The 17,190-nt window shown below is 41.3% G+C and overlaps 1 protein-coding gene across 3 annotated transcripts in view; it reads right to left on the minus strand.

Moving 5' to 3' along the window:
- Positions 1-278: 278 nt before the first annotated feature.
- The window catches only part of Filip1 (filamin A interacting protein 1), a 150,188-nt gene continuing 133,276 nt past the window's right edge, over positions 279-17,190 (minus strand). Inside the window, exons 6-7 of one of the 3 annotated variants that reach the window (XM_050126438.1) lie at positions 15,094-15,151; positions 279-4,217 (exon numbers count right to left, since the gene is read on the minus strand). In XM_050126438.1, coding sequence (XP_049982395.1) covers positions 4,177-4,217; positions 15,094-15,151 — 99 coding nt within the window. In that variant the 3' untranslated portion in view covers positions 279-4,176. Of the gene's footprint in view, positions 4,218-14,068; positions 15,152-17,190 lie in introns of those variants that run through there. The other 2 variants (XM_050126433.1, XM_050126425.1) reach the window with 2 other exon arrangements.

Below are 17,190 nucleotides of genomic sequence, written 5' to 3' on the forward strand. Positions count from 1 at the left end.
AGTTCTGGAGCTGGAGAAATTGCTCAGTGGTTTAGGAGCACTTGCTACTCTTGCAGAGAACCTTGGTTTGGTGCCCAGCACCCACGTCTGGTGGTTCAAGACTACCAGTAACTCCAGTCCCAGGGGACCTAATGTCATCTTCTGGCCTCCTGGGTTATTTCATGGACATGATGCAAATAGATAGATAGATAGATACATACATACATATATACATACACTTGGGCACATACACATACACATTAAATAATAAGTAAATTGTTAAAAAGTTGTAAATTTATTTTAAATTGTTTTGATTTTATGAATATTGTGTTCTTATGTAAAAGAATATTGCACAATCCTTTTCAATTTCATTATCATTTTTTCATACTCTGGTGAGATTTCCATGAATGTATTTGATTGTAAAAGTAACACAGAATGTCTTCATTGTAATCCAATCACCTATGAAGACCTGAAAACAGGGTATTACATTCACATAAAAGATAAATACGTAAAGTCATATGGCTTCAGTGTGAAATAATAAACTTATGTACTTAATATTGCTTAAAGGAGCCAAAATGAAGAATGATAGGAAAATAGATTTATAAAATCCCTCCAAAATATCCTCTTGCTTTTGAAAGCTCCATTAAAATCTGAAGAATTCTAAGACTGACTGATCACATTATACATTTATTATACTGGAGAAACAAATACTTTATATTCTTTTTTAAAAATTAGATTAAAAATTCAAATTTGCAGTGACAAAGTAACAAAATATATTAGATGATAAGGTGAAATTCCCCCAAATAACTTGAACCAAAAACAAAAACAAAAAAAAAAAAGGAGAAAATGCCTGTATCTACCATGGCATCCACAAACATACCTCTTTCAAGTTTGTGAAACTTTATTTTCCATAGACAACACAATTATTATGTAGTTAGGAAATAAATACTGAAAAATTTAAAAAACAAATACTGATGGTCAAAGAACTTCTAATTCTTATGTTTTATTACAGATGTTTTTATTCTTTTCCTTCCAATTGTTCTTTTTAGCATTGGTGTAGTAGCAAAGGTAAGAGGGCGTGAGCCTCAGGTACCAAGTATGATTTTAAGTTTCATTTTGCATTTCTGTCATTTTTAGATGTGTTGCTCAAACAGTTCATGAACATACTCAGCTTCTGCTATGTTTTTTCTGCATTTCTGGGAAAGTTCAACCGTGGCATTGGATAAAAACATCACACGCCTAATAAGGCATTTTCTCCTGCTTTGCCCTGACGTTTACAAGCTCTGCATTACTGCAGTGGTGTCTGTGCTGCTGGTGGTGCTTAAACTAGATATCCCACATCACGATTTCTTAGTGGCCGTCTTAGGGGTCAGTAGATTCATATTGCATGTACATTCTGGGCACCAGCATCCTGTACATACACTCTATCCATTGTCTTCATCAAGCACAGTGCTTCATGAACTCTTGAAAAAATGTAGAAGATACAATGAAAACCAAAATCAAATACACAGAAACTGTTATCAAGAGGAAAGGTATAGCCAGCATTGTGACTTATCCTTGTAATCCTAAGGCTCAGGTGACTGAGGCAGGAGGATGGAGTTCAAGCCTATCTTCAGCTACATAGTTTTTTAGGACAGCCTGTTCTAAATAGTGAAACCCTGTCTCAAAACACAAGTGTAAAGGCTGGGCTTTTTATTGGACACTTTTATTCCTAGCACTCAGGAAACAGAGAGAGGCAGATCTCTGTGAGTTCTACATAGCGAGTTCCAGGCCAACCAGGGCTACGTAGGGAGACCCTGTCTTGAAAACAAAACAAAACAACAACAAATCAGCATAAAACAAATTGATTAGTTCAATGGTACCTTGAACTAGAAATACTGATTATACTTCAGGAAACATCCAAATTATTCTATCCAAAAATTAGTCTCATTCAAGTTGATGACATATTTACAGTAAAAGAAATTGGAGTTATATGATGTAATCTGGGTTAGTGCCAGAATTTTCTGTGAAGGCAGCTTACAAGTAGACAAGGTTGTTAAGATGTGATTGTGATCTTGGTCGTATTCTATTTTTTAAAAATTTAATGGGTTCATTTTACTTCTCTGTCATTCATGTTTAGCCAAAGGCACTTTTTGTAAGTTAGTCAGAAAAAGTCTCAGCATCTACCCAGATGACTGGTTCCAATATAATCTTCACTGTCTTTACAAATACCAAAATTAATTACAACTCTGGTGGGAAAGAAACCCATCAGATCCAAATACACATCTTAGTAATGTTTTAATTTAAAGCAAATAATTAAGCTTCAGGCAACTGTGCCACCTAAATACTTTACCTCCCTGTCAATATAAAAATACGAAATAAAGCTGGGCAGTGGTGGCACACACCTTTAATCCCAATACTTAGGAGACAGAGTTAGGCAGATCTCTGTGAGTTCGAGGCCAGCCTGGTCTACAGAGTAAGTTCAGGATAGCTAGAGCTATACAAAGAAGCCTTCCCTGTCTGGAAAAACAACAACAACAACAACAACCTAAATAAAATAAAAACTGTTTTGTGATTGAAAATATCATTACATTTTAGCATTGTAATAAAACTTAACAACACTTTAAGAGATCTTCACACACGTGCACTCCAGGCTTCTGGATCAGTATTCAAAACCATAGAAGGTTATGTGAGACCTCCATAGTCATTCAAGCTCGGGTAAGCCAAACAGAGCACTTTATCTTACTTTTTAAAAAGCAAGAATAATTTTTAGAAAGTATAGTTCTTTACTTTACAGTGTGTATTGACTATGACTTGTCAGCCCTTCAGATTATATTCAAACCTTCTAGGTTACATGAGGGAAGAAATGTAGCACTGTGCTTCCCATTCCAGAGCCTGTGTCTGGCATGGGGACAGCTTGTGGACTATAGTGGTGAGTGAGCCTACAGCACTTTATCCGGGTGATTTTACTTACCTCATAGTGGCTCTTCGGTCGCACTAAGGTAGCATTTAGAAACTTAAGAGTCAACTCTGATCTTTAAAGTTATTTTAAAAATCTTGTTGGAAATATTCCCACTCCCTCGACAGTATTTTTTTTTTCCTAAACTAGAGGTTCAAGTAGACTTCACATTTTCACATAAACCTAAATTCAACAGCAGTTCTGACATTGAGACTTGAGTGATATAGTTTGGGCTTTTCATCCCTTAAAACTCTATTCTTAGCTAGGTATGATGGCATGTCTTTAGTCCCAGCACTTGTGAGAGGCACAGGCAGGCAGATCCCTTGAGTTCAAGACCAGCCTGGCCTACACAGCCAAGTTTAGGCCAACTAGGGATAAATAACAAGGACCTGTACCAAGAAGAATAGCAGAAGGAGGAGGAGGAGGCAGAGGAGGAGTTGTTCTTAGACCTACACGGAGTTAAGAAAGTCAATCAAAATCAATGGGAAACTATTATGTACATTTGGGTCTCTCTATCTTTTTTTAATAAAAAGTTGACATTTTCTAGGTCAGTTTTTATTGGCAAGATTTCATGGGTGGGAATAATATACGGGAAACAAGTTGATGTCACAGCCACTGTTTTGTACACATAATTAAATAATGCAAATAGAAATAAAATTGAACGGCCAGTCAAAGCTGTTTGTTTCCCACACAGAACACAGAGAAGACACAAATTGGTTTTGAGACTCCTAAGTCAGAACGCCAGTTTCAGTGACGAGCCACAGTCAGGACCATAAGGTCACATGATTACTAAAACTCCGAGTCTACTGTTTCTAGGTGTTACCTTAAAGTCGCCCAGGGAAACAGTGTTGCGCTTCTTTTCATTAAAAATGAACGACGTACTAAAAAGAAAATGATACGTTAACCTTGATACATATCAATACTTCGAAGAACTGACAGTGTAATCTACAGGTATATGTGCCATAGACTATGAGAAAAGAAACAATTTAGGGAAAGATATCACATGACAAAATGTATTATAAAAATAAATTATACAGCATGTGCCCACAGGCCTGAAAGCTCTGTAAAGAGAAGAAAACTTCCTTTGGCACAAAGCTTCAAATGCTTTTGCTACATGTGTTCATAATCATCCAGGATGTGGCTTTTAACTGATAAATTGTATCCCCAAAAAAATAAAATCACTGGAAGTCATAAGGTGTTTCCAGCCAGTGTCAGTAGCATGGAGAGCCTCGGTGATGACTGAGGGCTGCGTGGTAATCTCATCGGGAGCTCATTCGCAACTGGTGAATGACGATGCTCTCTATAAAGAGAAAAAAGACAACGCATTTTCAGTTAAACCCACGTCGGCAGTTGATATGAAGACCAGTACCACACCATTTCAATAAAAGACCGTAAAGGTTAACACAGCAAAACAAAAACATGTACATGAGGCCAGTATTAACAGCTCTGCAGACTTTGCTATTTGGGAGAACTTCTTTATATTTGCATGTGTGTTTTACTTCCAAAATAATTTTAAAGCTCTTTAAGAACTCTGTCTAATATACTACTAATGGTAGGTTGATCTTCATGAAAGAACTAAACATGAATATAGTAATTACGATATGCAAGTTGCATGGTGGGAAAAGACTTCCTGTGCAATTGTTCTCCCAGCTGAACACTCTCTGCTCTGAACAGTGCACTCACATCTTTAACTTCTTTTTTCAATGCATGTGGATTGGACTGTTAATAAGGACATAGTCCCTTCGCGTTCCAAAGAAGTCAAGAAACAATTTGCTCTGACTACTGGTTTTGCATAACTAGCTAATGCTTTTATATCTCCGTGTATTCTTTTCGGCTAATTGCATTATTTATTGAGCAAGTGTGTGTTGTGTAGATATGCATGCATCGCAGCACACCTGCGGAGATCACAGAAGAACTTGCAGACTTGGCTGCCTCCCTTCACCATGCAAGTCCCAGGAACTAAACCCAGGTTTGTCAGACTTGCCAGCAGACCTCCCTTCTCACTGAGCCGCCTCACTGGCCCCATAAATTTATTCACGATTTTTGAAAACAATTTTTTTTTATATTCCTTTATGTTGTGTGTGTAGGAGTAGGTGGGTGTAGAGGTCAGCGGATGAATTTGCAGGCTTGGCTCTCTCCTTACTCTACATGGATCCTGGGGATGGAGTTCAGGATCCACAGTATGTGCTTTACCCACTAAGCCATCCTGCCTGCCCCCTGATTTAGTCTTACAATAAATTTCAAAGCTGACTCGGTAAACAAAACAGTCCAGCCACATTGCAAACATTTAATATCACATTGTTTGATTGGCTTTCCTTCTATACTAGCCTTCATGGCCTCATAAACTTGTATCATGACAGTTTTCATTCAGTCCTTTTGAAACTATGTACTGAAATGGTCCACTGTAGTAGGCATGAAGATGTCTTGATGAGAAGACACAGTCCTGTAGACACTGAGCTTATGCAAAGCAGAAGAAAGAAAAGCAAGAAAATTGCTCCACCTTAAACCTTGACCTCTCTGCAGCCTACAGCAATGATGTAAGTGCAGAAACTTCCATCAGGATTTGCCAGGAACATGAAGGGAGCAGCTGCGGTGTTGCTCAACTGCAGCATGCTTGCCGAGCATGTGGAAGGCACTGAGGTCATTCCACGACAACCTACCCTGCTCCCCCCAAAAGAAAGAACTAGCATTCCCAGCTATGTTCAATTCTAAATGCACACTATTATAACTTTACTCTGGTAGTTAATATTTAAGCGAACAGTAACTAAGCTGCATTATATCATAAACCTATAGGTTCCTGCTAGCTGCGTGGTGGGTGACCCTCTACAGAAAATGCTTTTGGATTCAGGTTTCATTAACTACCTACTGAAGGCCACTAGATGGAGATATTTTTATTCCCTTTCTTGGCCTTTCGGCTTGAATTTGGGTTTAAATGAAGTTTAGATGAAGAACATAAATGTCTTAGACTTCAGACACTTGAAGGCTTTGCACAGCTTTAAAAACTATACATACAAATGCATATACATATATGTTTGTATGTATGTGTGTGTGCAGTTTTCTCTAGACCTAAAACACTTTTTAAAACTCGAAAAATGGATCCGTCTTCACGCCAGAAAAGTAAAAGCACTTACAAGATATTATGTAGCTATCATCATCTAAGATTAAAGTACTATTTCATATTCATTACTTTTTAAAAATTATGTAGTATGCATCAAGGAATCTTCAAAGGAACTACGTCACAATGCATCTTCCCATTTCCTTCTGTAAGGACTCACAGAAACAAATGTCAGAGAAGAATCCACCATTCTTAGTGTGGATGGGACTCGGAATGCCTGTTCTCATCCAGGATAAAGAATAAAGGTACCAGAAATCACCGTAAGGTCCCCTGCACGGCTAATATTTTCGGCTTTTACACCTTTCTTAGTGTGCAAGGCTCTTCATTCATAGAGTCACCTTCTCTTAATTCTGGCATTGTACAATCCACACAGAAATGACCTCAGAACTCATTTTTGGTGAAGGGTTGGCCGAGGGTTTATACAGAAGAAACAACATCATGGTCTCACTCCTTGGCTTCATTTGTACACTTAAATTAGCAAACTGGCAACAAATGTGTAAATGTGTATGTTTATAATAGACTGTCAGAAACCCTTGTTTACCAAACAACCGGTTATTATATATAAATTTTACCTTCATAATAAAAGATGTCTAATATCTGTAATTGCTTATGCTCTGTTTTCCCCAAATCTCAAATGAACTCAAGTAAGAATCACTCATCCAACACCTGAAATTGTGAGAAATAAATATTTTATAGCATAAGGTTTTAAAGTGGTTCATTAAATAGTCATTTTTTATTTTATGTTTTTTTGTTTTTGTATTTGTTGAGAGGCCAGCTAGATTGCTCAGTGAGATGACACAAGTTTAATGGCTTGGGTTTGGTCCCCAAGACCCACATGGGAGAGAGAATGGACTCCTGTAAGTTATCCTCTTTCCAAGTTATATGACACACACACACACCAGGAAGAGGTAGAGGAATAAACAAACACATAATTCTTGTTTAAATGTTTGTTGTTGATGATGGTAACAAACTTGTCACCTCCTGCTAAACTTTCCTTATGTCCCAGAAAAGAACCAAAGTGTCAGACCCTGGGGCCTCTAAGAAGAAGAGCTTAGAAGTTATTATGACCAGGTGCAACTCTGCAATAAGTTTCTATTTCTATATAGAGATCTTTGTGATATACACACACACACGTGTGTGTGTGTGTAATTTGTAAAGTATTTAATAAACAGTAAAGACAAATAATCATAGTTAATTACCACTTATTGGCAAACTCAAAATATCAAAAACACTTGAACTTGGGAGTTTCCGATACCCAGACACTGGTCAACATAATTTTCTCTTTTTTTTTTCTAATTGAAATAAAAAAAAATCTTTAAATTGTGAATATCATATACATATAGAGGACACTGGATTTTTATATATTTTTGACAAGAATTTACCAAAATCTAAAAGTTTCCATTTCTTTCACTTGTTATCGTGCAGTTTTATCCTTAAGAAACTTTGGGCAACATAGTAAACACACTGTTTGCTATTCCGATGTTGCTGGGAGACAGCGCTAAGCCATTATCTTTTTACACTAGCCGTTAGACAAGTTCCATGCTAAGTAAATTGCTTGGTTTCTGATCTTACTAAGCACCTATCCTTTTGTGAGTGGTATCATAGAACTTTTAAAGACACATGAATGGGATAGAATTTGGGGAGAAATTCAAGGAGCATTGACTTGCATTCCAAAGCCACACGAATGGGATAGGACTTGGGGAGAAATTAAAGGAACATTCCCTTGAGCGATGGATGGAGTGGGCCAACCTAACAGCAAGTTGGAAATCCGCTTCGAGCTCCCTCCCATGCAATGTGTGCATTTTTACTCAGCCAAAATATCTACAAAGGACTCTTGAGCTCTGCATTTTAAAAGGTCCGCTCTGGTAAATTCAACCAAGCGAGTCTAATAGCTAACCTCTAAGCTCACACAGCTCAGACAAAGCATGGTGGCACCTCAGGGCTTTGCATCTAGGGAGGAGGATGGCTTTGTTCATAGAAAATGTAACCTTAACTTAAAGAGAACATTTCCTTGTGGCTGCTGTCCACCTAGCTGCCCTACAGCCTGCCCATGACTCCCTCCCTAGCAGGGACTCTGTGCAGGACCCACACCAGCTTACTTCTTCCTCTTTGCAAGCTTTCAAAGCTCAACTTTGAACTCACTGCTCTCTGGGTAAGTTTGCATGCAATGTGACCTACAAATATCCTATATAACATCTAGAAAGGAGAATAGCTAGATATTGCAGGGTTTTGTGCATTCCCGAGTTCCTTAAACTACGTTGGGATACAATCCTATTATCACATTCAGAAATCCTGATAAAACATCTGTTTTAAATAGGAAGTTCAATACACTTCCTCTGTTGGCTTGAGCTTCTACTCCTTCTTTTGGATTGAGCTCAGCTAATTAAAAATACTTCCGATAATCAGTTCTGTCATTTGTTCCGGAAAACTTTTGAACCAGATGATATAATCTCCCTTGGGGTTTCATAATCATTGAACCCTTCATTTAATTCCTTTCAAAATCAGCTCTTGCTCCACCATCAGCCCAGATAAGCCCATCATCTCTCTAGGTTATAGGAGCCACCAACAATTATTACTAATGACTTATTTTTTCAAGCAAGTCAATCCTTACCTCCACCATTGAATGCTATTCCCAGAACAAACAAATTTGAATTGCTTGCCTCAAATATAACATTATCTATAAATAAAAGCTAACTGATGGGAAAATATGTCAATCTTGAGCCCGTAATGTGCAGGTTCTACTCTTTCCGGCACACAGACTAAATGTTCAAACCTGTCTTTAAATCTAGAACTGTTAGGCTAGGGGTGCTGGAGCGATGGCTCAGTGGTTAAGAGTGCTAACTGTTCTTGTAGAAGACCTGGGTTGAATTCCCAGCGCCCACATAGTGGCTCTTAACCACCGATGACTTTAGTTCTAGGGAATCTGGTATTCTTCTGACTTTTGCAGTCTCCTGCATGCACGTGGTACACATACATATGATCCCCAAATACATTTAAAACTTGGGATTGGGGAGACAGCTCAGTTCATGAAATTCTTGTTATACAAACATGAGGACCTGAAATTGACCCCTGGAACTCAGACCAAATGCCGAGTATGATGATTTGCTTATAGTTCCTCACTGGAGAGGTAGAGACAGGTGGCTAGATCTTGGATGTTCATTGACTAGCCATTCAAGCCTTATCAGTGAGCAGCAGGCTCCAATGAGATAGCCTGTCTCAAAAAAAAAAAAAAAAAAACCAAACAAACAAAAATTTGGGGTGGGAGGGGGAGCGGGAGGGGAATTCACTTTCTTACAACCACTTCCTAGCAACCACATGGTGGCTCATAACCACGTGTAACTTCATTTCCCAGGGATCTGATGCCCTTGTTGAATGCCCTTGTTGACTGCCGTAGGCACCAGGTGCATACACAATGCACAGTCACACATGCAGACGAAACACCTATACACGCAAGAATGAATTGTTTATGTTAAATTATAAAGACAATTATCAACTTTAACTGTAAGATCCGAATCAGCCCCTACTACCTCTGTGAGTGCAGCTCTGTCCATCACAGATTCAGAACACAACAAAATAGAGAGAGCCCCAATCAGAAAATAATCATTAGTTTTCAGGAGGGTAAAGCAGGTTCTTGCAAGCAGCTTGCTACATAAAGTGCAGTGATCATATTATTGCAGAAGGATTCCAGAATTATCTAGCAAAATGCTAAACCACAAGCCACAGTAAGGTGATTTGCCAAAGGACACACAGAGCTTTGGTGACAGGAAAAAAGTGCTACTGTAATCTCGTGATTTTCAGCCTTCTTAGTATGGCATCCACTGTTCATCAGCACCCTCTTTCTGGAGAGTCTCTCTAGTGTGTATCCTAAAGCCGAACCCTGCTTGACGGGGGTGAGTTTGGTTTATAAAATGAGGATTGTCCTTCATGAATCTGGAGAGAAAGTCCACCCTCTGAGGTGTCCATCCTCAGGAAGAGGAAAGGAAGGGGAAGGGAGAGGAAGGGAGAGGAGGAGAGGAAAAGGGAGGTGAGGGGAGAAAAAGAGAGGAAAAGGGAGGGGAGGGCAGAGGAAGGGAAGGGAGGGGATGGGAGAGGAGGGGAGGGGAGAGGAGAGGAGAGGAGAGGAGAGGAGAGGAGAGGAGAAGAGGGGAGAAGAGGGGAGGGGAGAGGAGAGGAGTCTGGATTCAGTTCAGGCAAAAGGACAACAGCTGGGCAGCAGTCTTGGAGGACAACCAATCCAGTTTGAAGGAGCCATAGGGCTGCACAGGACGGCCTCTGGGGAGGAAATAGAAAACTGCTGTGTTTAAGTGTTGGAAAAATTACTGATCGGTGTTTGGCGTACCAAATGGAGTGTTTGGGAAAAGTAAAACAGATACATAGGAAACCAAACAGATGAAAGATCAAACAGAATAAAGTAATTACTCCTTGGCAGAAGTGTCAAGAGGAAGAGAGCACACTCCTCGTGCACAGCTTGGCTCAGCAAGGAAGCAAATTCAAGTTTCCTCTGTGCACATTTTACAAACACTTAGAAAATTTAATTACTATATCAAAAATATGTGACATGAGCCAGGCGGTGGTGTGGCACACACCTTTAATCCCAGCATTTGGGAGGCAGAGGCAGGTGGATCTTGGTGAGTTCAAGGCCAGCCTGGTCTACAGAACTAGTTCCAGGACAGTCAGGGCTACACAGGAATCCTGTCTCAAAAAAACAAAAACAAACAAAACAAAACCAAAAGGATAAGTAAGTAAGTAAGTAAATAAATAAATAAATAAATAATCATGTTGAAAGGATGGATAAAAAGGATAAAAAGACACCTAAATGTTCACCACCAAAACAATAATAGGAAGACATAATATATTTAAAGTCTAGAACTAAGAGACTAGAGTACAAGGACATTATACAAATATGGAAACAAATGTTTGGACAAATGGGTAAGAACCAGAGAAGAGGTCCCCAAGGAAAACCTTGGGTCAGTGGGAAAAAGTAAGGAACAACTATTTTTGTTATCTTTTACCATTGGCTGATATTTTAACAATGTGCATGGACTGTTTTTTATAAAGGAAAGGCTGAGGCTGGCAGAGCAGCCGAGAGCACGCACCCCGCACCTCCCACACAGCACCGAGAGCATGCACCCCACCCTGCACCGCTCTTGCAGAGGGCTGGAGGTCAATATGCCCAGGTAGCTCACAGCTGCTGCTATCTCCACCTCCCGGAGCTCCAACATCTCTGGCCTCTGCAGAACACCTGCACTCACATGCACTTACCCACACCCATGCACGTGGCTAACAATGGTGTCTCTAAAAAAATAAAAAATTAAATGCTAAGGACAAATCCGCAGTGCGAGAGTGGAGGCAGGACACATGAACTGTCCTGTCAATAGTTTAGGTGGGCGTGGACGGAGCCAGCAGGAGCTGCAGAAGCCTGCACAGATGAAGGGAAGGGTGTGCTGCACTGAAAGGTTCTGCAGTGTATCTATTGCCTGCATGGAAATGACAGATAGGGGCTGGAGAGATGGCTCAGAGGTTAAGAGCATTGCCTGTTCTTCCAAAGGTCCTAAGTTCAATTCCCAGCAACCACATGGTGGCTCTCAACCATCTGTAATGAGGTCTTGTGCCCTCTTCTGGCCTGCAGACATACACACAGACAGAATATTGTATGCATAATAAAAAAAAGAAAGAAATGACATCTAAAATTAGAATCTGAGGGCTAAGAGTGTAGCACAGGGTAGAGCACTTATGGAAAGGGGGAGGGGAAGGGAAAGGGAACCTCTCCCTCCCTCTCTCTCTGTTCTTCAGCCTCTGACACACATATCTCCCTTCTTTCATTGCTTCAGATAAAAGCTAGGATGTTACAGTGTTAGACCAGCACAGAACCATCTCAACAGCCCCATGTCCTCTTCCCATCTCTAGTCCTATGATTTTGCTCCTCACGGAAGGATGAGAAGTTCAAGTCTTCTCTACATTTTGCACTCCAGGATACATTTCATCACTGAAATTATGCATCCCTAATGCTACGACTCAATGTTGGGTTCATTTCATTCTTGAAAACAACCAAGTACGGGATCTGCTGACACCCTTGATGAATATACTAACATCTCGAGACACCCAACAGCTACACATCAACCTGCCCTCCTGCCAATATGACAGGAAGCCAGTGGCCCTGTTGAAGCAAATGACCTGGAGATGACACTCGTGACATTGATATAACAGACATGCTGCAGCAATATCCCATGTCAGAGCATTCCCGGGACCATGTGTGGCAGGTTGTCACCGTCATGGACATCCTCAATATGTTCAGTTGACTCACAGGTGTGGAAGACCTGGGTCTCCTCTTTAGCTGTGTGGGTCGTACCAGCACACCCCTAGGAAAGCATTATCACAGTGAACTCTGTGGAAATGACATGCTCCCTACCTTTTAAGACTTTCTCACTGCAGGACCCGAGCAGCAGTGATACACGTCAGCCGTTGTGAGACTGCTTTTATTTTAGCATACGGTAGGATTCACAACAGAGAAAAGAGTCTAAACTGTTAGCCCATTCTCTCCTACAAAAGCACATTAAGCAGCATATTAAAAAACATTTACCCGTGGAAGATGGAGTCAGGCTACATTTAATCCGCCATTTCCTATCCCCTGTGTATTCCACTTCCAATGTGTGATTTAAAACAAAGCTGTCCAATAAATATACAGTTGGTTCTGAAATTACAAAGAGGAACTTTCCTGGCGGTAACTTTTTGTCATTTCTGAAGTGGCTGTGTATTGTTCTGCCAAGTTTTCTTAGCGGTTGTACTTTGTACATGGCTCTATGCCGGATCTACATACGTAAACATCCTGCACATTCACTGTTTAGCCTTGCTGAGCACGCTCCCAGGGTGATATGAACATCCAGGGGGAAGTGATGTAACCATGGTGTGGGCAAGTGAAAGCAAGAAGATCAGCAAGACACACTGAGATTGTAAGCCACTTAAAGAAGGTCAGGCAGAGTCCAAAGGAACACAGCAGTTGACACTGTCCTTGCTTGAGCGGCTTATGTCATAGTGACAGTGAACACTTCACAAACACAAGGTAGGCACTAGTAAAACAAAGAATGTCCTTGTCTTTGGAAGGGTTGCATGTCCATTGATTAGAGTGCAGAAAGTCAGAAACACAAGTCAGTATTCTAACTAGCAAATTAGCTAAGATCATACATCTTAGCTAATCTCTATCTCTCTTTAACCATCTGGACCCAGCATTCTGGATTGTTGTTAGCATGGTTGCTAAACATATTTGAATGGATACTCTGAGAGCCAATGAACAGCTGGTGGCAGATCTGCCTAAAGTGTGTATAGATAATTGGAGGCGGCCACACCCACCGTCACACATACAGTTCAAGCCATGTTCTGCACGGTGTAAGGTGTCTGGTACAGAAAGGAATGCAGAGAAGCACTTGGCCATGAAACACTGACTCGCAGTCTGCAAACGGAGCACACCTATTCCTTTTCCTATTTGCCTTGCTCAAATACTAAAAGTGTGTGCTGTCCCGGGTGATTTTGGAAATTTAAGAATTCAGAAACAAAAATGTACATCAGTAATTCTACTGTAAATTTGTAAATTTCACCTATGGAGCTCATAGTTTGGGCAAAACTATGGCCTGCATGAGATGATGGTGCACTAAGCTGTAGTTTACCAGCCTGAAGTCCTTTGGTGGTTACGGGAGCGTGAAGCACAGAAGCACTTTTTCAAGGTTAATCTCACAGACACACGGCGTTCTCCGTTTACACTCTGCCCCATGCTTATTAGAACATGCTCAAACACTAAAGAAAATGATTCAGGCATGAGTAAAACTGACAGCAATAATAAAGTACTTCCCCACACCACATGTACCAATAGGCAGGCACACACACACACGCACACACACGCACATACACACACACACACACACACACACACACACACGCACACCCCAAATCACGATCTGTTCTACATCTGCAAACAGAGTCCACACTTAACTGAGGAAAATATTGAATTCAATTAAGGGATGATGTCAATTTTTCCTTGGCTGGAAAGTGTCTAAATTTGCATTGGGCTGTTTTTAGCTTGTCACCATTTCTGCGGAGCTTTACAGGGACACTTGGCAGCTTTATTCTACTACTCTACAATGTCCACCAACTGCACACTTAAACAGGGCCTAGCTCCGGTCCTAATGGCACAGCGCTATTGTCTATGAAATGCTGGGAGCGGCTCAAGGTGGCCACCACTTCTGGAATACACACAAACACACAAATAAATCAAACTCTCTTTTTCAGATTCCACAGTTGTCTCCATTTTATTTCATGTTCAAATTGTTCCCTGAAGTCATACTAGGAGGTTCTGCTTTTCCATATTTTAGAGGCCCTGTGATAGCTTTGAATTTTTCCCTTACGTCACATATATCAAACTCAAGATTTGATAGTGTACAATGACAATTGTTAAACTCTCTCTTGTTTCAAAATAGCTTTTTTTTTTTTGAAAAAAATTGCAGAAGTAAGTCTGTGAAACTTGGCTTACAATTAGAAATTTGGGAGCCAGCCTTCAGCAGCACGTAACGTGGCCCCTAAGCCTCACTTGTGAAGACATTGAGGGCTTCTTAACTGATGAGCGACATTCGATGGGGCACACGCTAGAAGTAAAGCTAAACTCGGGCCAGACCCTGTCTCAGGACCAGCGTTTTCAACAAAACATTCAGCAAACAGCAATTCTGCTTATCAGTTCTACTTCCCTGCATGAAAACAGATGCACAACATAGGAAAAAAACGCATAGCCATTAGGGGGTTATTTTATAAACAAAATCCTTAAAACTTAAATTAGCAGTACATAGAAAAGGTTGGCACAAACGAAGGAAGGTTTGCTTCCACAACAGCGGCAGCGGCCTGGCAACATAACCCCTTAGCCACTGCCCTCAGCCCTTCCCCCCTCCAAGAGAGGTAGTGCTGCTGACTGCCGGTCTCTTCAGCTCTATTTTCATAGACTGAGTCTCAGCTCGAGGCTGGAATTTGGTCAGATTTCCTGCTCCTGGGGCTGCTACTAGTGATTTTCCAGCTTTCATACCTTTTGACATAGGAATGCGGGTGGGTGTAGGCCGCTGAGATGACCCATCTTGTCCTGACTGTAAGAGAAAACACAGACAAAAGGGATATGTTGGTGAGTTTCCCCAGTTATTCCCCTTAGCATATTCCTGCCGCCAGGGAGCATCCGCAACAATCCCATCCCAGGGAAAAGGACCAAAAGAGTTGGAGTTGGCTTCTAACCTGCTCTGAATCCTTCCCTTTTCCCTTTCTTGAAACATCTATGCTGAATTTCCCTCTCAACCCTTCCTTCACCTTTCTCGGCCCTATGCAAGATGACCTCACAACCTAGTTCTCAAAGGTATGCCACTGTCCTTCCTAAGATGACCTCACAACCTAGTTCTTAAGAGGTATGCCACTGTCCTTCCTTTCTGCCACTTCAGAGGAAGTGGCCCTTTTCACCTATTTATGACCTCAGACTTTTCTGTTTTAATCGGCACCCTGACCACATCCACCTTCCTACAATGATCCTCACAGGGCATGGCTTTGGTCTCTGTATGAGTCTCACCAATGCGTCCAGGCTCTGATGACTCCTTTCTTCTCCTGATGGTTCATTCGGCCCTGCCTACCTCCAAATGTGTCACCATGTCCTAGTCTCGGCCCTTTTGTTAAGGTTTCCACTTTCACCCTGAGAATCTCTTTGCTTGTAATTCCATGCACCCAAGCCCCAGAACACTGCCTCCTGACCCTTCTGAAGCGCAGATCTAATTTCCAACTACTTACTGAACATGGACAGCCTCATGCAGGCATCTCAGAAACTGTTACACTGCTTGCTGTCATCCCCCAGCAAATCTCCTTACACAGGAAAGACAGGAACCCCTTGAGCCACCCTCTGCATGTACTCTGTTGTAAAATCCTGGCTCTCCTGGAACTTGCTTTGTAGACCAGGATGGCCTGGAACTCACCGAGATCTACCGGCCTCTGCCTCCTGAGTGCTGGGGTTAAAGGCGTGCGCCACCACCGCCTGGCTTCCCCTTCCTTTTAAGATGGGTTTTTACTGTGTAGTCCAGGCTGGTCTGAAACCTGCAGCCCTCTTGCCCATTTTCTAAGTGCTAGAATTACTAGAATATACCACTATACCTGGTTCTCAGTTCTATTTTCAATATGGCCCTATCTACATTGCCCCCTTTAATCCTATACGACCTTGAGTCTGGAGCACTGAAAAATGGCACATGTCCTTAGACTGTGTTCTCTCCTATCTGTCCTTTCAATGTTTAATAGAAGTATCTTTCAAAAATAATATAAAATATGTTCAGGTTTATTCGTTAACTTTTCAGTGACTCCCTTTGTCTATTCAGAGAAACTAAATGCAAGTTTCTTTTTTTTTTTTTTTTTTTTTTTTTTTTTTTTTTTTTTTTTTTTTTTTTTNTTTTTGAGACAGGGTTTCTCCGTAGCTTTTGGTTCCTGTCCTGGAACTAGCTCTTGTAGACCAGGTTGGCCTCGAACTCACAGAGATCCTGCCTGCCTCTGCCTCCCGAGTGCTGGGATTAAAGGCGTGCGCCACCACCGCCCGACCCTAAATGCAAGTTTCATAATGCCTAATCCCTGAGTGTGTTTGCATATACTGCACCAGCCTGTCCCCCAGGACCACTGCTACAACACAACAGGAACCCCTTGGTTCCTCTTGTTGGACCACTCTATATGCCCCAAACACACCTGGCCCCTTCGTAGGGCCATGCCTTCAGACATTCTGCTTGTCTATACCTCATAGACTCCTTCCCATGCCTTCTGACAAGTGACGTCCCCTTTGGTAGTTCCTTGATGCATACTTTTATCATAGGACAATTACAGTGGAAACAGGGCTGAGACTCAGTAAAAAGTAAATGAACGACTATCCAAATGAACTAGCTTCACTGATTATATTCTAAGAGCGGTCTCCTAAACCTTTTTGTTGCTCTAACTTGTATTTTGTTGAATTTACCAAAATTCATGGACCAGCCGGCGGTGGTGGCGCACGCCTTTAATCCCAGCACTTGGGAGGCAGAGGCAGGCGGATCTCTGTGAGTTCGAGACCAGCCTGGTCTACAAGAGCTAGTTCCAGGACACGCTCCAAAACCACAGAGAAACCCTGTCTCGAAAA

This window comes from Alexandromys fortis, unplaced genomic scaffold, assembly GCF_014885135.2.
Source record: "Alexandromys fortis isolate MF-2015 unplaced genomic scaffold, M_Fortis_MF-2015_v1.1 scaffold_22, whole genome shotgun sequence".
NCBI classification, from domain to species: domain Eukaryota; kingdom Metazoa; phylum Chordata; class Mammalia; order Rodentia; family Cricetidae; genus Alexandromys; species Alexandromys fortis.